Consider the following 21,072-nt stretch of genomic DNA (forward strand, 5'->3'; position numbering starts at 1 on the left):
GACAGTTTTAAACATAATAATCAGAAGTGATCAGGCAAAAGGGACCATGTATCTAGGTTTTGTGAGTGCTGACCTTTAATTTAGTTTTTAGAGGTATTCAGTCTGTGTGTGGCCAAATCTGAATCTTGAAAATAATCTGACTGTGCTGAATCACCATATAGTCACTAACCAAATCAGTAATTTAACTTTAACTTCCTTGTTATGAGATTGAAAGACCACAGAAACAATCATAATGTGATCATTTTTGCAAAACAAAGGCTGCTGAACCATTAATCTTAGAAACAGTGCTTGTATAGAACTGGCTCTGTACTGAACTGAATGTATGAGCTTGAACTCGCAGCAGACTGAATACTGCTAAAATAACGTTACATGTGATGCATTCACTTACTTTTGTACATTCTGAAGTTCATTAAAAAGGCGATGCGTTTGCTTAGCTTACAAAAAAAGTGAACCTAATAAAGTTCTTGACTTGTTGAGTGTTTAAAAAGGCAAAGCACATAAAGTGTATAAAGCCCTATAAAGTCAGGATAGTCTGTAATATGGACAAAATCTTACATAACAACTCAAATTAAAGTTTAATGATTCATTTTATTTTTGTCTCATTTCAATGTTATGTTCTCTGGCAAACGGAGGTCCCATTTGACAATTACCTACAATTGAATCTTATTTGCCCTGCTTCTTTTTCCCCCTTCTTTGTAACTACAAAATCCTTCAGAAACTCAAAGTCTGTGTCTCTAGTGGCTTATCAATGGGTCCACATTGCATTTTAGAGAGAGTGGCCATTTTGGAAGCATCCTCCCCTACAGTCAGCACCATTGTGTATGCCTCTAAGAGAGCATATTCCATTTGGCCGTCTGACAGCACGGCCCAAACAAGCTTGGAAGGTTTGTGGTGGTGTTTGTGCTAAAGCTTGGGGTGAAAATGAAATGGAGCAGCCCACACACCAGAGACTGAGAGTGCATATTTAATTTGTTCTGTGCTTATCAGCCTGGTCGTACTGCGGGGGATAGAGGAAGAGGGGCATGGAGGGAGGGAGGAAGAGAGGGAAAGAAAAGGAAAAGAGGAATCGAGCGGTTTGGACGCTGCTTCGGTCCCACGATGATGAAGCCATTAAAGTGAACAGCAGCTGGCAGACACACACCATAAACAAGTTAACGCTTCACAAGAGGAAACACGGATTATTGTCTGACAATGAGGGCTTTTAGCATGCCTGTGCGTGTGTGTGTGTGTGTGTGTGTGTGTGTGTGTGTGTGTGTGTCTACCTTTGAGTGCCCATCCCTCTGTAGCCAGATAAATCCCTATAGAGAAAGACATGTATCCCATAGCGCTGTAAATTCTTCTTCAGGCTCTGCAGCTGTCACCAAGTTTCCTCCAGAGTTAGTTCAGAGGGGAGTTGTTTCAGATTGCAATATAATGAAGATCATTAGCCAAAGATTATTCCTACCGCTGCCTTAATTACAGTACTTATCTAATTGCTTATTAAGACCTAGATTTGGTAAATGCACGGAATCTAAATTAAATGGGTAAACACTTAATTGAACAAATCCATTAGTTCAAATAAAGAGTTTCATATGAGCATGGAGTGGAATAAGGGACAACATTAACATAATGAAAGATATGATTCTCTATTATCCACATTTAAACTTCCTTCTTTTTTTTATCTTCCTCTGCCATCTATCTAATTTCTCCCCCATTTGTTTTTGCACCACTTTCAATTCATGTTCCAATGTAATGAGCATTATTGGCATGACCCTAAAAGCAGTTTGTTTTCATAATAACAATTATGGGAAATGCTCAAAGATTGATGATGGCACAAGCAAATGTTTAGACTCTCAATAAATCAGCTTATTAACATGCATTAGCCGACTGCTGGAGCAACATCAGCATAATGTTATCTCTCCCATCCTCCCCACTGTCACCTCCTCCCCCCCTCTCTCCTGTTCTGTAGTTTTCAGGGGAGGTGCCAGAGAACAAGGTGAATGTGGTAGTGACCAATCTGACGGTGGTAGACAGGGATCAGCCCCACAGTCCGAACTGGAACGCCGTCTACCGTATTGTCAGCGGAGACCCCTCTGGACATTTCACTATCCGCACCAACCCCATCACCAATGAGGGCATGCTGACAGTGGTCAAGGTAAAGTGGAAGCCTCTGGCTTCACTCCACACATCCTGATGTCTGATATTTAGATCTTTAAAAATAAAAGTGTACAGTTTATTATTATTCAGCGCCGCATCTTGTATTCTTCCACCTGCTCTGAAGTGCCAGATGTTGATGACTGAGTGCTTTGGTCTCACATTGTTTTCACTGAATTATATGTCATTGCTCAAATTGGAACACAGTTAGAACCAATCTTGCAATCAGCTACACTCATTTTCCTCCCATCTCTCATCATTCTCTCTATTTATCTCTCTCTCCTCTCGCCCACCTCATTGGCTCCTTCACTAGCCGGTGGATTTTGAGATGAATCGTGCCTTCATGCTGACTGTGGTGGTGTCCAACCAGGCCCACCTGGCCAGCGGCATTCAGTCCTCGCTTCAGTCCACCGCTGGAGTCACCATTTCAGTTCAGGATGTGAATGAGCCACCGGTCTTCCCCGTCAACCCCAAGACGATCCGCTTTGAGGAGGGTGTGCCCGCAGGGACCACTCTGACTGTGTTTGCTGCTCAGGACCCTGACCACTTCATCCACCAGACTGTCAGGTACATCCCAATATGGACGGTTCACCTATTTGCTGAATGTGATACATAAGTAATCTGACACAACAGAAGTGCACTTTGAACGTTCTGATCAGCATATTTTCACCAAACCAGCTGTGATATGGTGAACACGTTAGCAACAGGTGATTATCTACATAGCATTACCAGCATACGTGGAGCAACATCAGCATTACTTTGGAGATAAGTTTCTGTCTGTCATTTCAGTCCATTATTCACTCTTCTTTTAGCTCTGTTTTGGTTCCCACCAACTCCTGAAGGAATATCTGCTACATCTGGCTCTTTAGCTCCACTATGTTCATCAGTTAGACACTAACTTTATCTTGCAGCTGTTTGGCGCTGTTTGGTAGCTTACAGTGAGTAAAGCTTTTTGCCTGAAAACTGCTCCCTTGTTTGTCTGGAAACGAGTTTGATGGGAGTAGTGAGACTGAACCAAAACAGTTAAGTTGCAGGCCGTGAAAAGTACTGTCGAGCTGAGGAGAACTGCAGTCTGGGGATAATTCTCAACCCATTTCATTTGTAATCTCTTTGTGTTTTTTTAACTTATATTTGATTATATCTTATACAGTGCAATACATTTTAATATGTCATTTTTTTATTTTCCAGTTTCCAGTTGCATTTATATAAATTATAACTTCCTCTGTTATAAATGCATTCAGATTTAATATTACAGTAGTCAGTGGTAGGGGACTGACGCTCTGATGGCCAAAGACTACTTGATAAACAGATATAGTGAAGAATTTCCAATATTTTGTCTCCCAAAGAATTAAATGAGTGTCACCAGTGTTTTATTAGTGGTGAATGCTTTCCCCACAGTTTGTCCCTTTTCTGTGACTTTCAGCCGACCCCCTCGCCCACATGCCAAGCTCCAGTTACCTCCCCGTTGCCAGGCGACTGGTGTGAAGAGGTCATTCTGTAATGAGTTGGACACTGTCTAGCTGCCCTCCTCAGGAGATCCTTATCTCCTTCTTCTCTTCCTCCTCATTGATCCCTCCCTCCATCCTTTACTAACTGGGATGACACACAGCGGGCATCGTGCCATCCAGGCATCGACCCTGTGTGATAGAAACTCCCACATGCCCACTGAGGTCCAGCGGCACCGTTCCACTCCATAGCCTGCCCCAAAGAGGGAGATTGATTTTTCTTAATGTCAGTGAGACGGCCTCTTCTCACTGAGGGACCCAGTGGAAATGTTACTGAATTGATAGCGGGGGAGGCAGTGGGAGATGTACTCACATATATATACTGTACAGAAGAGTGAGCAATATCCGCATCTCCGGTTCCTTCTCCCTAAAAAGACAAGTCATGCAAACTAAGTGGGCTGAGCTCTTCTGCCTTTTGAGAGAAGTAACTCCTCTTTTATTCTCTTACCTCTCATGCCTCCCCTCCTTCCCGCTCCCGCTGACCCTGTCACTTTCTTCTCTGTCAGTCTGTGGGTCTGTTATTGATGGGACCTCAGAGCTGCTGTCTTCTCCAAAGCAGCTTGCCAGCAGACACTCAGCTCATGCTCAGACAGCCTCATCTCTGCTGCTGCTGCTGCTGTATTCCCTTTAGGTGACCTCGCTTGAACCCCCGCTAAAGCACACACAAAAGACACCGAAATGCACAAGTGTAGACTCGCAAACACACGCAAACATGCACACGAGCATCCGCCAAGGATCGGTGAATGGCCTGTGCGTGAGCTGTGTATTTCTTGTTTTTCTCTCTCTCTGGCGGAAATGAATGAGAAGACGATGTAAGGCCAGCTGACTTTATTGTTAGACGTGATTTAACTGGCAGAAACAGCTAATTTATGTGTGTTTTTCTGTTCTTGTTAGTATTACAATATTAGCCCTGTGAGGCGATGTTTGTTGGTCCTCTACGTCTATTTCACATCTTGATTTAGGGCTTATGTTCAGGATTAGTTTAAATTGTACACATGCAATTTAGTGTTGCATTTCCATGAATGTGGGAAACTCATGAGAGACAGATTAAAAAAAGAACATCCAAAATAAAAGCAGCATGGGCTGAGGTATCCTGACATTTACACGTCTATGCAGCCCGCATAGAGGGAGCACCACTACAATTCCTGCAATGCAACTCAGTGGCGTCTTTTATTTGATCTTTGTAACTGTCCCTTCTTTCAAACCCCACTCCAACATTTCCATCACATATTTTTTTCTTCTCCTCTGATCTTATTAAAACCCAATATGGAAAAATATTGGGTTTTAATAAGATCCCTTCTCTCTTCCACAAACTGACTTTACATTTGATGGTAGCAAAAAACTGAAATTTCCAAACGACACCAAATAATAATATATAATATACCTCCTGTAATGTCTCTTATGAATAAACAAATATACCTATTTAGGATTTAGGAGGGAAAGTGCTGAATAAAAAGCACTGTCAACAACACTTACAGATATGGAGACTCTTAAAATCTGTTGTATTTTATCATGTTTTACAGCTGTGCTCACTGAGAGCCCAAACAGAAGTAATGCATGATTTTCTGTCATGGTCTTCTGAAACATGTTATTAGTTCAAAAACCATGTTTATAAGCTATTCTCGTGAAATTATTAAAGCTTATAAAACAGTAATTTAGGGTATGTTGTTTGAGCTGTTAAAGACAGCCCAGAGTCTCCAGGACCCCAAATAAAGCATTAAGGTTGAGGCAGTTGCCACAAGTGTATGTAGTAAGACCCTTTGCTCTGCCAGCTGCAGGTGAAGACAGCAGGAGGTGACATCTTGTTGGCAGAGGAAGGAGATGAGAGTGCCAGTCAGATTCTAACCTGCAGAGCAAAATCAGATCCTGACTTACACTGCATGACAAGCTCTTTCACTAGAAATGATATCTATTCTCGTCTATTTATTTTATTCTCTCAAGAAAAATGTTTTAAATAAATATACGATGGTGGGTGTCCCCGTCAGCATGTCTCTCTGTCTGTCTGTCTGTCTGTCTGTCTGTTTGCTAGGTGTGTTCCGGAAGTGTGTCTTTAGTTGGAGGTGGGATTAGTTAGCTCCATGCCTGTGAGCTTAAACAGTGTCAGACTTTAATTAAGCCCCCTTTCCCCCTCAGCACTGCCACTGCTTACATTCAGAAACAGGCATCTGATCTCTCTCGCTTTTTCCTCTCCTCCCCCACCTCCTCTCATCACGGTGACACGCAGGCCATATACCTACCCCTGAAACTTCCCTCTTGTCAACAATTAACCATTAGACCTGAGAGACAACTCTCGGTCAGTTGTTATAAGACTCGTCATAGCTGTTAATGGGATTTATGGACTTTAATTGCAGCTGTCACTTTCCACTCCGTTGATGTCACGGCCGGTGACGGCTGCTGTGGCGGCTGTGTGGGTACAAAGAGTGCTGAAGTTGTTAAGAGCACTGCTTGGCTGCTCTGCATATGGGTTCAGGTTTTCATCGGTCTTCATGCTAATGAGCTGCCGCTATGATAAGCTTGGTGAACATATGTTCCGCTCTCCATGTCACTGTTATATTTCAAAGGTGCTTGGTTGGTATTGCTTATTATGGTAATGAACATTCAACTTGATAATGGGTACTTTGGATCAACAAATAAAAGATTCAGAGCTGCTGGAATTCAAGTAACAGTTGGCCGTTAATGTGTGGAATATGTTTCTGTGGATTTACGTTTGGATTTAATGAAGTATCTGGCTTTCTCTTTGTCTGTTTATGTGTGTGTGTGTGTGTGTGTGTGTGTGTGTGTGTGTGTGTGTGTGTGTGTGTGTGTGTGTGTGTGTGTGTGTACAGGTACTCCAAGCTGTCAGACCCAGCTAACTGGCTGAAGATCAACAGGACCAATGGTCAGATCACCACCATGGCCCTGCTGGACCGAGAGTCCATGTACGTCAAAAACAATGTGTATGAGGCCACATTCCTAGCATTCGACAATGGTAAGTCGGGTAAGTCAGGATGACTGTGTGTGTCTTGATTATGTGATAAACAATAGGACACTTATGGGACAAGGGGCATACCAGACTGGAATTTCTAAAAAACCATTCATGGCCTCCAGAGGATGAATCCTAATGACTCTGGTGATCGTTTTCCTCTAGCGCCACCATGGGGTTGACGTTTTTAACTGAAAGATCAGTATTGGTAGAATGCCAAGAAATGTTAATTGTAATACCTTTGGTGATCCTTTAACTTTTCGTCTAGTGCCATCATGAGGTCACAATTCTACGTTTCCCAATACTTTGGTTTATGACCAAATACCTGTTAAGCTAATAGCATCAGCCTCAGTAGTAGTAGTAGTTGTAGTGATAAATAGCAAATATAAGCATGCTAACACACTAAACTGAGGTGACTTTACACCTGCTAAACATCAACATGAATGTTAGCATTGTCACTGTGAGCATTATAGCATGCTGATCATAGCATTTTGCTCATGTCTATTCACAGCCTGACATAGCTGCTATGGCTATTTGTTTGTCTGTGTGTTTGTTTGTCTGTTGTTGTAATTATGAAGGTCAGCTTTACTTATACATTTTAAATCATCATCTGACTGACCGGAAGCTGTCTGTTACTTTTTTTCATCATCATTCATCATAAGAATGAAAGTGCCGTAGGAGGGGATGAATGTAATGGTCACAAAATTATAAAGTAACACATGTCTTGACATATTTCCCACAACTCAGGCATTGATTATTTAAAACGATCACATTATGAAACATAATGTATTATATTATATATTGGGTTGGTACCTTAAAGGTCCAGTCTGTAACGTTTGTGAGGATCTATTGGCAAAATTCAAATATAATATGCAGAACTATGTCTTCATTAGTGTATAATGACCTGAATTTAGGAATCAGGGCAGTGTTAGTTTATATTGGTCTAACGGATGACACAGGTTCTCCATTACAAAAGTGAAAATGACTGAGGAAGACTTCACATTTTACTTACACAAAAGCAGAGCAAGCAGACAAATATAAGTTGTACTGTATGTGTTAAATACGTCACTCCCCTACTAATTTCCTGCCAGATACCCTATAATGTGGGTAAACTGTGAATAAATGGGACATCTATTAGTATACTATACAGTATACTGTATATAAATATGCACTGACCGTCATTGCCCCATCTCTGATAGAAAAAAGAAGAAGAATATCAGCCAATGAACTAAGGTCTTAAGAATCAGCCTCAGGTGCTTGGAACAATGTATGAAGCTAAAGTACTAAAGCACTACAAATAGAGGTGCTTGCTCTCTGTGTAAGTAGGAGGGACCCAGGTGTTTTTACTCCAGTGAGAAATGAGGGATTGGCTGCCCCGAAGCACACCAACTTAAGCTCAAACTGTTGACTGCCTATTGATTCTGTAGCCTAGTGTCAACAAGGGGATATATTCTACTTTGATTGAAATTCTCTTTACTTATTCTATACTCAAGCGAAGCGTAAGAAGCAACAAAGCACCCAGCCAATCATAACCGACAAGACGGTCGATGGGCCTTGGGGCCTGGGGCAACAGACCTTTACATAGTTGATGCACCAAGTTACAGTCTGATAGAAAAAAAAAGTTGAAGTACAACACTGATGAGCTACTGGGGTAAACTCTATGCTGCACTGCATCAGGAATTTTGTTCAGCATGCTGACAGGCTGCGTGCAGGGGGTTGTCAGCTGAATATCAAGGCCACAATATATCACTGCAGTCTGTTTGTTCAACAGATCAGTGCACACACTTTCTTCAGCCGTAGTTTGGGGTGATCAGAAGTGGTGTCACTGATGAATATTTAGGATTATCAGCAGCGGAAGAAATATTCAGAGAAGTAAAAGTTGTAACACTTAATTACAAGTAAACATCCTGCATTCAAATTTGTGCTTAAAGTATTATCAGCAAACTGTAGTAAGTGTCAGAAGTGAAAAAGTTCTCATTTTGCTGACTGACCCCTTTTAGAGTGGTATATATGAGTGGTATACCTTATAACTTTCAGTGGAATTTTAATGTGACAATACAAACTAGATTAAACAATGATTCTATACCGATGTTAATCATGCACTGCAAAAATGACTTACTGAGCTTCTGGATTTACATGTGTCTCATGTAATGCATAACAGTGGAACGCTGAGTTTGTTACAGTGAACGTCAGTTTTATTATTTCATATGTGATTTTGCATACAATCACATGTAAAAACACTCACTTACACACAATATTGATTTAAACCATATAACCTAACCCAACCGACACTTTAAGATTGAGGTAAAGCTAATTCCTCATACTTCCATATATCTTTCTTTAATCTTAAAAATAAATAAATTAGAAGCAGATATGTTTTGTGTGTAAAATTTGAATCTTCAAACCAGTAGCTATAGGTAAAAAGAAGAAAATGTGCCTCTAAAATGTAGTTGAGTAGAAGTATAAAGAAGCTTAAAATGGGAATACTCTAGTAAAGCATAAGTACCTCAAATCTGTACTTAAGTACATCTGATTTGTTTTGCATAATACACACTGTGCCCACATTTCTGCCAGTGCTGAATGGCTGAAAACTAGTAGAAGACATGAAATATGAATGACTATTTAAGTTAAAAGTTACATTTTGAAGAAAAAATCCTAATGTGGTATTTATTACAAGAGTTTAGCACTCAAAAACTCAACTAAACTGCTGCAGTGGGACTGTTTGGGTCTGGTTTGATCAGATTTGATTCACAGTGACCCCCATTCTTGTTTCAAATGTTGTTCAATCCTAATTGGTGCATGAAAATGTGTGACATAATCTTTTCCCACCACAAACAGAGCAGAGACTATGTGAAATAACCAAAAGTGCCTAAACTTTGACAGATAGTCTTGTGTTCACATAGGACGATATCATCAAAAAACTTTATTTCTTTTCATTTTCAGTCCAAGAATTAAATATTTAATCACACTAGAGTTCAACGTCATTGCAAATGTTTTTACTGTTTTCATGTTGCACAGGCTTGAGACAAACCAGCAAAACATCTTCAAGTTCACTTTGCTTTTTTGAAAAGCAAGCAGGGCACTTAAAAAACAATGAGCCGCTTATTCCCAGCACCATGTTTGTTGTACAACAGCATCAAGAGCAGCAGAGACTATGTGGCAGAAAAACAACATTTCTCCGTCAGTTAAAGTGCTGCTCAGTTACTGTGTGCATTGTAATCAAAGCACATTAGAGGATTTGCTGTTAATGCATAAAACATAAAAAAATATGTCTCCCAACCTGATGGTTCTGTTCTGGTCTGACAGTCGTGAGAAAACCCTGAATAAGTTATGATGAGCTTGTGTTGCTGGATGTAGTGAAGGGTTAGCATTTGAGTCATTTCCCAGTGGGCTTTGCAGAGTGCAGATAACAGCAATCTTTATGTGAGTGTTGTCCCTTCCAATATGAGTATCGCCCCAGCCTTTTCAGAAAGCAGCCAGTTCGAAACACAAGGACTAAAAAATGTATGTGTCCTTTCATTTGCTCTGCCTGTTTTGTTTGGGTGCTCCTCTACAAATGCACACTTTCCTCACAATTGTTTGTTTGCCCGTACGCCTCATTTCATCACTTCCACACATGAATCAGCTGAAAAAATGTCACTGAAATGGAAGGATTGTTTTGCCGTCTTCTGTAGCTTTCCTGCATTTTGCTCCATCTTCACTCATTTCATCTTTCCTCCTCCGCCTCGCCGCTCATTCCTCTCTCTGTAGGCATGTTATTAGCTCGCTGTCTCCTCCTTTGATCTCTTTGCCTCCTCTCTTTCCTCTTGCCTCCCCTCAGGCTCGCCTCAAGCCAGTGGGACCGGCACCCTCCAGATCTATCTGATCGACGTAAACGACAACGCACCCGTGCTGATCCCCCGGGAGGCCCAGGTGTGCGAGCGTGCTCGCCCCAACTCCAGGATCAACATCACAGCCTCTGACGCTGACGCCGACCCCAACGTAGGGCCCTTTGTCTTCGAGCTGCCTTCTTTTCCTGCCAGCGTTCGCCGCAACTGGACTATTTCCAGACTCAGCGGTAATTAAATGCTTCACATTGTCTCTGCTGCAGATTCATATTGAAAATATTTGACCTGCCCTTGTAACATTCAGGAAGTATGTGGGCATGAAATATAACCATTCTGCATCCCCAGCTGAATTAAACCATAAACTTAACAGATGGGTTGCAAAAGCCCTCTCCAGAATAACTGGCGACATCAATCAGTGGACATGGGATTGCTGTAAGCTGTGAGAGAAGTCCAAGTTTAACTAAATGTCTCACAAAGCTCACAGTGAGAGACGCGGGTGCCATCCAGTGTTGACGTACGATCTATCGTTTGTGACAAATGAGATCCATTCATCTCTCTGTCCCCCGAGCAACCGATCTGTCACCTAATCCACCCAGATGGATGTATCACAGCAGTTGTCTTGAGGACAAATCTGATCACATACCTGGATTCTTCTCCCACTGAGGCACTCGTCTTAGTTTGGCTGAGTGATAGATGCTGAAGGTTATATGTTGTGTTGTTGTTGTTTTTTATATCTTTAATGCCTCCTCGCATACATGCGTGTCAGAATGATTGCTGTGCAGTTTGTTTGGTTGCAGCTTTTATTTGCCACATTCACTCATACCTACGCACATGGTGACATGAAATCCCGCAGTCAACATAATGTAATTTCTCTGCAGTACACTGTCTAATCTCATTTTCCCCCTCTTTTCCTTCCTGTCTTTTTCCACTCCTACTCACTCTCCTCTATCTCTTAATGTTTTCCCCCTTCCCACTATTTACTCTCCATCATCAACACTGTCTCACTCCAACTCTCCAGGTGACTACGCTCAGCTGAGGCTAAGGATCCCTTATCTGGAGGCGGCTGTGTACGAGATCCCCATCATCGTGTCGGATTCGGGGAACCCTCCTCTGTCCAACCGCTCAGTGATTAGAGTCAAAGTTTGTCCCTGTGATGATAACGGGGACTGCAGCGCCACAGGGGCCGTGGCAGCTGCCGGCCTCGGCACTGGGGCCATCATCGCTATACTCATCTGCATCATCATACTACTCAGTGAGTACAGCACAGTGGGATCATCAATCAAACCCATTGATCAATGCATCAGTACATATCATACATCATGAAAATGACAAAATGCAGCTGTATTACTGCTCAACATACACCTTTTCTCAGCGTTTCAGCATTAACTCTTGACTGCTACTGCTGTGTGTGTTTTTCACAGGCATGGTTCTGCTGTTTGTGGTGTGGATGAAGCGCAGAGAGAAGGAGCGGCAGGCAAAGCCCCTGCTGATCGACCCCGAGGACGATGTCAGGGACAACATCCTCAAGTATGACGAGGAGGGAGGAGGAGAGGAAGACCAGGTAACGTTTGAAGATCATAAATATATTCATAACTAACAAAAGCTATTAACCAGCAGTGGCATCGATGAGGAAGGTTATTTATTTATTTATTTATTCAAAGATCAGTCCAAAACCCAAACATATTCAGTTTACTATTATATATGACAAAGAAAAGCATAAAATCCTCACATTTGAGAAGCTGGAACCAGCAAATGTTTAGCCTTTTTGTTTAAAAAACAAGTAAAACAATAATCAATTATCATATATAGTTGGCAATTAATTGTCAAATGGCTAATACTGGAAAAATGGTTATGTTTCCTTTTTCAAAGGTCAATTATTAACTACTTCATCTTACCAAAATGAATTAGTCCATCTACCACATTGTAAAATTAACCATGAACAAGATTGGGAAAGTCTTGTTCGGCTGAACAGCAGATAGAGTCTGTAGAGAACAGAATGTACTTTTCTAAAAGTGAGTGAGACTTAGAAAAATGTTTTCAGGGTGCAATCTGCCCTCTGCCTTACAAACAAGTGCTGGGGCTGAAAATGCTGCTTGGCTTGAATTCCACGTACAGTCGACTGTGCAACTCTTTCTGTATGACAGGCGCCTTTTCTGCCCAGAAATCTGAAAACTTATATAAGTTATACACCCACTGCACACCACCTCTTCTTATCAAATACTATTTTCTAAATAAATGAAAACCTTCAACAACGTTAAGCTTCAACGGCTTTGATTAATTCAGAAATGTATTATTAATTATGCCATTTTTGATACTTGCTATTTTCCAACACCCACACACACCAGATATCTAGCGCACAAACACACCCTAGCGTCAGATGGCTGCAGTGTATGGAAACATATTTTCACTCTTAAGCACCTGTGTGCGGATTTAGTAGGAACAATTATTTATCAGCTGCAGAAGAGCAGTTAAGAAAACTCAACAACCTGTTCTAATTACAACACATAGTTAAACATTTATTTATAACATTATAACATTTTGGACCACATTTGTTATGTGCCATTTAGTTTAGACTCAGAGACATGAGCAACAAATATAAATAGAACAGCAATCACAGTTAGAATAATTAGCACATAAATATCAGCTGACTAACAGTGTTTGTGAGTTTCTCAGAGAGAAAGAAAGAGTGCGTATTGACTATTAAAAGCTGTCTCCTGCATGGTCAGTGAACATGCTTTAAGAGCAGTGCGACAGAAAACTCCAATGCTCATATTTGTGTTTTTGTTTAATGATACCTTTCATTACATATAATGAGTAATGTTTGATAAAACCACCGCTGCTATCTGAATTGTAACAACATTTCAGTCTTCCCCTGACATTGTCTCTAACATGAGAACACTATGAATTGTGGGTAATTCCCTCAAGCAAAGACTGCAGCACTGCAGATTTACAAAAGAGTTCAAAGGTCCGTTAGAAAGCACAGATTTCTCTGCAGGTCAGTCCTGAGCCCTCACAGACTTAGCAGGAATGCACATCAAAGTCTGTGAGTCTGTGAGGGCGGGCAGTCGGACCGGGCCCAAAAATAAATACCAACTTAAAAACTCATTCACACGATTCAACACACAATGCATGGTCGTATATAGAGAATCACTAAATTGGAAAAAGGTTAATCATTTGGGTTCGATTGTTAATTGGCCCCACTTAACGCTTTTAAAAAAAACCTGTAACAGTGGAGCAGTAGTCAGTAAATCAGAAAAAAACGTGGATTTGTCAAAAGTAGAAAAAAATGACAAGAAGATTAGGATGTGTCTCAGCATTCCCTATATGGCCTCCATCCAGGACTATGACCTGAGCCAGCTGCAGCAGCCCGAGTCTTTAGACCACATCGTCAATAAGCCAGCAGGGGTGCGCAGGGTGGACGAGAGACCTGTGATTGCTGAGTCGCAGTACCCTGTCAGACCCAGTCTGCCCCACCCTGGAGATATAGGAGACTTCATCAATGATGTAAGTTCAAAAATGGACAAAAGATGTTTTGTTTTGTGTTGTTTCCATAAATGTTTCTTTTCATAAGCTAGACAGTCTAGCAGTGTTCACAGACTGTTAATGTTACCTCATTGATGTGACTCAAACGTTTACACAGCATATGTTTTGAAGGCTGACAGATTCTCTTTTTCAGGGGGGTTGTCAGAATTGATTACTTTTTTAGATATTTCAAAGAAAAAAAAAGAAAAATAATTTTTTCCAGAATTGTATTTCTGTCAGCTGTGATGCTGCTAGAACTATTTGTACACAGCTCAATGTCTGGCTCTGAAACAGCTTTCAGACCATGATGGAACATTAAAACCCTAATGGGTGGTTGAACAGGATGAGACAAGGTTTATTGCAACTTTTACAGTCTGGCCCCCGGAACGTGTGAAAAATCATCACCTCCATTAGAGTGTTGGTTGAACAGCAATGATTGGCCTAAATCCTGTGTCGCTAAACGACCATCATGATACAGTATATCAGGCTAACAACACAGAAGAGCAAATACTGTGACTGTCACCATAGAGAGGGGGTTGTAGATTTTTCATTTCCAATCTGTCTGTCTTTGTGTCTCCAGGGTCTGAGGGCAGCAGACAACGACCCCACAGCTCCTCCCTACGACTCCCTGCTCGTGTTCGACTACGAGGGAAGCGGTTCAACCGCCGGCTCCGTCAGCTCACTCAACTCCATCAGCTCGGGGGACCAGGACTATGACTACCTCAACGACTGGGGCCCTCGCTTCAAGAAGCTGGCCGACCTCTACGGTGGAGGGGACGATGACTGAGAGCGGAGAAGGGGGCTGGGTGGGGCTGTGGCAGGGGGTTCTGGAGAGGCGGGGGTCAGTTGGATGGATGCTCCTAGAAACCCCGGGGAGGGGCCAAGAACATAGCGCAGGGTCTATGGTAGACATGTGAGGAACAGACCCTTACATGGGCATTGTTAGTTTGCTCACAGCAACCGAGCCCGCAAACATGAAATCAGCTGCAGCGCAACTGTATTCTGGCTTTATATTTTTTAGTGGCGAGTTTGTAGTGTGACGTTATTTTTTTTTGTCTTTTTGTTGTTCTCTCACCGTGCTGGACCCGGAGCTCTCTGGGGATGAATCAAGGCGGTCGTGAGAGACACGAGTAGTGAATTTGTGCTTTGATTGATTGTTAAAACAAAACCGTCTTTTGCTTTAGTCTCACACTGAAGAGAATGTTTTTGGGGAAGACGCTCTCTGACTCTCTCTTTCACTCTGTCAACTTGAATTTCCTTAGAACAGAAGCACTGTCATTTTATAAAGTGCCTTTTGTGATGTGTTTTTGTATCAGACTCCTGCTATCTCAGGATCGGTTGCCATTCGTGCAGTACAGTGGAGGCGCGTTCTCTCGTCGCCCCCCCTCCCTGCGCTCCTCAAACCAGCCCTGCCTGTCACTCTCCTCTCCCCCTTCACAGTGGTGCAGATGAACAACCCCAGCAGCCAATCCCAGGAGGGAAGGACACAACCAGGGCAGACTATCGGATATCACAACCCAATGAATTATGGCCCAAAAGAAGCCAATAAGAGTTGTTGTGGGGAAGACAACCCTCTTCTCCAAGGACCTGCTCAGTTTCACAAACATCACCTGTCGACACGCTGACATTGTGTGAGACCATTTTTATACATGTGGGGGTTTTCTAATTTAGTGGAGAATGCCTGCCTTTCCTCTCTGGACTCATGAGTTTAGGAGCCTTTATGTTGAGACGCTTGCCTGCCCTGTACGGTTTTGTGTTGCTTTCTCCACAGTGTAAAGCTTATGTAGGCATGATCTGACTAGTCAGACAGTGTAAGAACGTGGAACTTGAAATGACTTGGAACAAAGGCATCTGAGAAAGATTTCTTTTGTGTCGCCTTGAACATTCCCGTTTTTTATAGGCCAACAAAACTATTAAAAGGTGCATGATTTTTTTTTCAAAATGTTTTACTTAAAGCACTTGTTACTATGTGGTGAGAATGTGAAAATAGTCAGCAGAAACTATATAAATATACTCTGTATAAAGACACTGAGAAAATAAAAATACTGTAAGATACCTATTTTTGAAGTATTGATGACATAAAAGTTGCTGCTCTTTCTCTAGCTCTTCACTGGGCTTAGGGGATTTTTGGCCCTTTCATTTTTAATATGTGGATATTATTGTTTTTTTGTCTTCTGTTTTTAAGCATAATTCCATTTTTTAAGATGCCTGCTTATTCATATTTTGCTTTTCTTTTCTTTTGAGATTGTTTTTTAAAAACGCTTTGTTATACTCCTTTTATATGTGAAAACACAGCCTTCCCCTTTCACTCTGTATTGTCTCTGACAGACATGTCCCTCCTGTTGGCCTCTGGCCTCAGGACAGTGGAAGGTTCATTAGCCATGCCTGCTGATAGTTGTTCTATTATTCAGTGTCCAGGAGTTCTTTTATTCATTCATCTAGATACTGGATGTGTGCTTCAGAAAATAAACAAGACATGTTTTGAAAATGTGCCATCTTTTTTTAATATTCTCTACATGCATCATCTTCAGGTGAATGCTAAACTGTGACACAGGTTGGTCCAATAGTGGTCATTTCAAATATAATGGGCCTCTGTCGTCTTTAAAACTACAGCTTTATCTCGACTAGCCTAGACTTAAAGCCGCTGTGTGTTGGATTGAATGTGTCTGATATTTTACGCCCCCCCTCCCCCAGCGGTAGTATTAGTAAAGATACTGTGGCCAACAACAATGCAAGTTTCCAGCCCCCCCCCCCTGGATCCGCTGATGATCAATGAGTTGAAAAGCAACTACGATCGTCTCATTTATGCCACCAGAATCCCTTACAATATGTTATAGTCAAATAAGAATTCTACACATACTGGCTTTATTGTCACTGCTTTTCCACCTTTATTTGTTCATGCAATGGTTGGTTTGTATTTGCACATGAATGGTTGCACCTTCTTCATTTTTTTATGGAATCATGTATTTTTAAGTGTTGGGAAAAACAGACTCTCTATGCAGTTATGCAGTTAATCTTTGGCCCTATTGTTTGGAAATGGTTTCATTTTCTAATAAAACACCCACTATTTGTCTTTTATTGCATACCAGAAGAAGGAGTAGGAGAGCAGTGTATGGGGTCAGGAAGTATATTTGTGTCCATTCCTGTGATTTCAATTAGTCAGCTGAAGCGCCAAAAAACCCACTGGGGACTTAAAGGGATTTAATCCTCTCCGGCTGTGTGTCTATCAATTAGCCACACCATTAATCCCCACGGCGTAATCTCATTAGATAGAGCGCCTTTAATGAGACACCCAGAGAGAAAGCAGAGAGGCAGGCAGTAAGAGAGAGGGAGAAAAATGAGGTGGTGGCAAGATGCAGGTAGGCCGTGTGGAGAGGTGATTAGTAGGATGGAAGAGAGGGGTCAGCAGAGGGGCGGGGGGGAAGGGTGGTGAGGAAATGAGATTCAAGCACAGCAGGGACAATGCATAACATTTATAAAATGGCTTGAAAAAAAGGTTAAATATGAGGTAGAGAAATGGAGTGCTACTTAATTGTGTGTTATCCACTGCGTCCAGAAATTAGAGGAGTGGGCAATGGAGAGGTACAGAAAACAGGTCAGGGTGAGCAGAGCTGATGGAGCATACTGGAGTGTCCCAGTAATGAGAACATTCACTAATAAACCTAAATTAACCTTTACTGTAGTACAATAGTGAATTGTGCTTTGGACGTGGCAGAATTGTGGACCTATGTTAGTAAGAGAGCCATCAAAGGTTGGCGCCACTGCTCTGAAATAATAATCAAGTTGGTAAAAGGTCATCTTGGCCATAACCAGTTAACAGATAAGGAGATTAACTTCAGGGAAGGTTTCTTTGATGGGCTTAGCTGAACTTCACTTGGTTTCCCAGTGTCAGATAGGCACAGTGACAGAAGAAAGCAAACTTAAGTTATCCCCTTTATAAATGGCATATATAGACTGAAAGCTTTGCTGCTGGCTTGCAGCCAGTGCCCTGTGTGTTGTAAATAAAGTTCTCCTCTTCAAACATGTCCAAGCCTGGCTCTTTTCATTTCCTCTCCGTATAGCTAGTGAGTCCCTTGGGCCGTTGCTGGGAACAGTCCAATCTGAAAAACACCACTGAATGTTGGTTCTGATGCTGGCTGTGTGATCAACTGCTCACAGTTTAGTGTTGATGTTGCCATTCAGCGAAGGTACCGCCCCGGACCCATCCTGGCCCTGCTGGCTGCTTTTCTGCTGACACCACTCTGAACCTCCTGCTATTTCAGGACTCAGTCTAAAATGAGATCAGAGCAGCAGAATAAATTTGATGTTCCTGCCGCAAGTAGGGGAGAGAATATAGACTGTTTAATGACCAGCCATTTATGATATGGATGGCTGGTCCGGTGGAGAGATTCTGCTATTACCACGACAAGATGTTCATATGAGGCTGAAACACTGTGCACTATCAAATGTTTTTGTAGTTGAATAGCTTAACAAGTATGAAAACCACAAATAACTTAATAATAACGTCAGTGATCTATTCAACTGTCCCAGTAAGCCATGACATTGTGACAGTGAGCCAGCATGCACACTATCAGGACCCTAAAACTGATGTAGCTAAATGGAATTCAGCCATCATTAACTTACTTTATAATAGTAGCATTGTGCTCTTATCTTGTGCTCCTGTTGTCACATTTCAAAAAATCTAGTCCTGAGAGCTTTACTATATGAATTTCCATTGAATTTTGTAGAGGTATTAATGGTCCCCCGATGAATCCTAATGACTTTTCCTCTAGCACCACCATGAGGTTTAAGTTTTTGTTTTGAGCGAAATTGGCAACTGTTGAACGATGTGTCATTCATTTTGGCAGACATTCATGCTCCCATCAGGATCAATTGTAATAATTTTGGTGATCCCTAAACTTTTGATCTAATGCCATCATCAGGTCAAAATTGTCCAATACATTATTTTATGACCAAATACCTGCAAAAAATTACGACATTCAATCAGACTCAGCTGCACTTTGTGCAAACTAAGTAGCAAATGTTAGCATGTTCAAAGCACCTCTGAGCCTAAACACAGCCTCACAGTGGCTAATGTGCAGACTCTCTAGTCTTGTTATATTGTGTTCCCACATTTCATATTCCTATATAAACTTAGGCAGTGACACATAGTAACATGGGGTCAGGTGCTATTAATCCAGCACAGAAGGATAAAAGCTTTGCTTTCAGAGAATAACGGAGCTGCTTACCAGTTAATGCATCAATAATCTATAACACTCTGAAAGGATATATGAGGGCTTTTACACTTCAGTATATTTTGCTGCTAATACTCAGTAGAATTCTTATTACGTGGATTACTGTTTCTTTGTCTTCTGTTTTGAAGCATAATTCCATTTTTTAAAATGCTTTTCTTTTGAGGTTGTTTTTAAAGAAACACTTTGTTATACTCCTTTTATATGTGAAAACACAGCCTTCTCCTTTCACTCTGTATTGTCTCTGACAGACATGTCCCTCCTGTTGGCCTCTGGCCTCAGGACAGTGGAAGGTTCATTAGCCATGCCTGCTGATAGTTGTTCTATTATTCAGTGTCCTGGAGTTCTTTTATTCATTCATCTAGAAACTGGATGTGTGCTTCAGAAAATAAACAAGACATGTTTTGAAAATGTGCCATCTTTTTTAATATTCCCTATAGGCGTCATCTTCAGGTGTATGCTGAACTGTGACACAGGTTGGTCCAATAGTGGTCATTTCAAATATAATGGGCCTCTGTGGTCAGCTTTATCTCGACTAGCCTCTGTGTGTTAAATTGAACATGTCTGTTTAAGTATAAATGGTAGCATACTAACATGCTAAGATGGTAAACATGGTAAACATTATATCTGCTTAACATCAGCATGTTTGCATTGTCATTGTGAGCATATGAGATTACAGTAATAGGGGGCACTGGGGGCTCTCTATTTTACACATGAAGGTTCAGTTTACTTGTCACAAGGAGCAGGCTACAACTCAGCCTGTGAAAACAGGTTGGTTAATAACCTCTGTGGGTCCTTTCTGACACCACTGAGTTTTGCGAGGCAGCTGGATTTGCGAGATCACAAAATCACTCAGGGGATCCATCTTACCCGGCTTCAAGCTATACACTTGTGTCAGAATCACTGTGGCTTAGCCCAATCAGTGTCCTTTGAGGCACTAGTGTGACCATTGTAACACATGAGTGTGACGCAGCGAGAAGTGACTGTAGCATCAGTTATATCAGAACTGGAGAGTATTTCTTTATTGAATGAGCAAATAAGGGGCAGAAAATAATTTTTTTTACTCTTCTACCGACTGGTGTACTGGTTTGCTGATTAGACTGGTTGAAGTTTGTCTGTGATAGACAGAGATAGACAGGTGGTTCATCTAATCACCTGCCAAGTATCTTTTGAAAGTTTGTGCCCTTTTCCAAACAGTTTTCAAGGACAACTTCCCAGACGGTTCTGTGTAACTAAACCATCTGGCGCGTAAGGTAGATGTAGGAATTGTAGGGTTGTGTTTTCAGAGCCTGACATACTAGATAATCAAAGTGAGGATATCTTGGCTTTCTTAAGCATGTCTTAGTTTTTTATGGAAGTGCAATTACTAAATTATTGGCATATTTTAACAGAGGACTTTTGTTAACTTGGACCTGTTATTGAGCATTTTCACATCATGTTATTGCTACTTTTACTACCTCTAATTATAAAATTAAATGTCTAAGTTTTGACACTAACACTGAGTGTTCACACAACCGTCATATTCAGGAACAGCTATAATATAATCACCATGAATGATGCATCATGGCATTGCCCTTGTGGTGTTTGGTGACATCCTCCATCCAACTCAAGTACATGAAACCTGTGCTGCTGTGGCTGCTGCTGCTGATGCTGAGCAGCACTGTAGAGACTGACTTCTCTGTGTGATTACATGCTTGGAGTGCAGTTGGAAATTCGAGCCGCATCCTCGAGCTGAGCGGCTGCTCTAATCAACTGGATGTAATTCTTCACCTTAGCCACAGGTTAAGTGCCTTCCCCGGGACACTGGCTACATCTCTAAATGGTAGGAGATGATTCCTTCACAGCCGAGTCAGTCTCTGGTGTCCTTTAGGGTACAATCAAGCTTCCATTCC

At 41.6% G+C, this 21,072-nt stretch overlaps 1 protein-coding gene across 2 annotated transcripts in view; it reads left to right on the top strand.

Annotated features, from left to right (window-relative positions):
* The window catches only part of cdh4 (cadherin 4, type 1, R-cadherin (retinal)), a 183,303-nt gene extending 165,329 nt beyond the window's left edge, over positions 1-17,974 (top strand). The window contains exons 10-17 of one of the 2 annotated variants that reach the window (XM_051416544.1): positions 1,949-2,134; positions 2,447-2,700; positions 6,464-6,615; positions 10,421-10,657; positions 11,446-11,679; positions 11,849-11,988; positions 13,767-13,931; positions 14,530-17,974. In XM_051416544.1, the coding sequence (XP_051272504.1) occupies positions 1,949-2,134; positions 2,447-2,700; positions 6,464-6,615; positions 10,421-10,657; positions 11,446-11,679; positions 11,849-11,988; positions 13,767-13,931; positions 14,530-14,736 (1,575 nt within the window). In that variant the 3' untranslated portion in view covers positions 14,737-17,974. The remainder of the gene's footprint in view (positions 1-1,948; positions 2,135-2,446; positions 2,701-6,463; positions 6,616-10,420; positions 10,658-11,445; positions 11,680-11,848; positions 11,989-13,766; positions 13,932-14,529) is intronic. The other variant, XM_051416545.1, reaches the window with a different exon arrangement.
* Positions 17,975-21,072: the final 3,098 nt, after the last annotated feature.

Source organism: Dicentrarchus labrax, unplaced genomic scaffold (assembly GCF_905237075.1).
Source record: "Dicentrarchus labrax unplaced genomic scaffold, dlabrax2021, whole genome shotgun sequence".
NCBI classification, from domain to species: Eukaryota; Metazoa; Chordata; class Actinopteri; family Moronidae; genus Dicentrarchus; species Dicentrarchus labrax.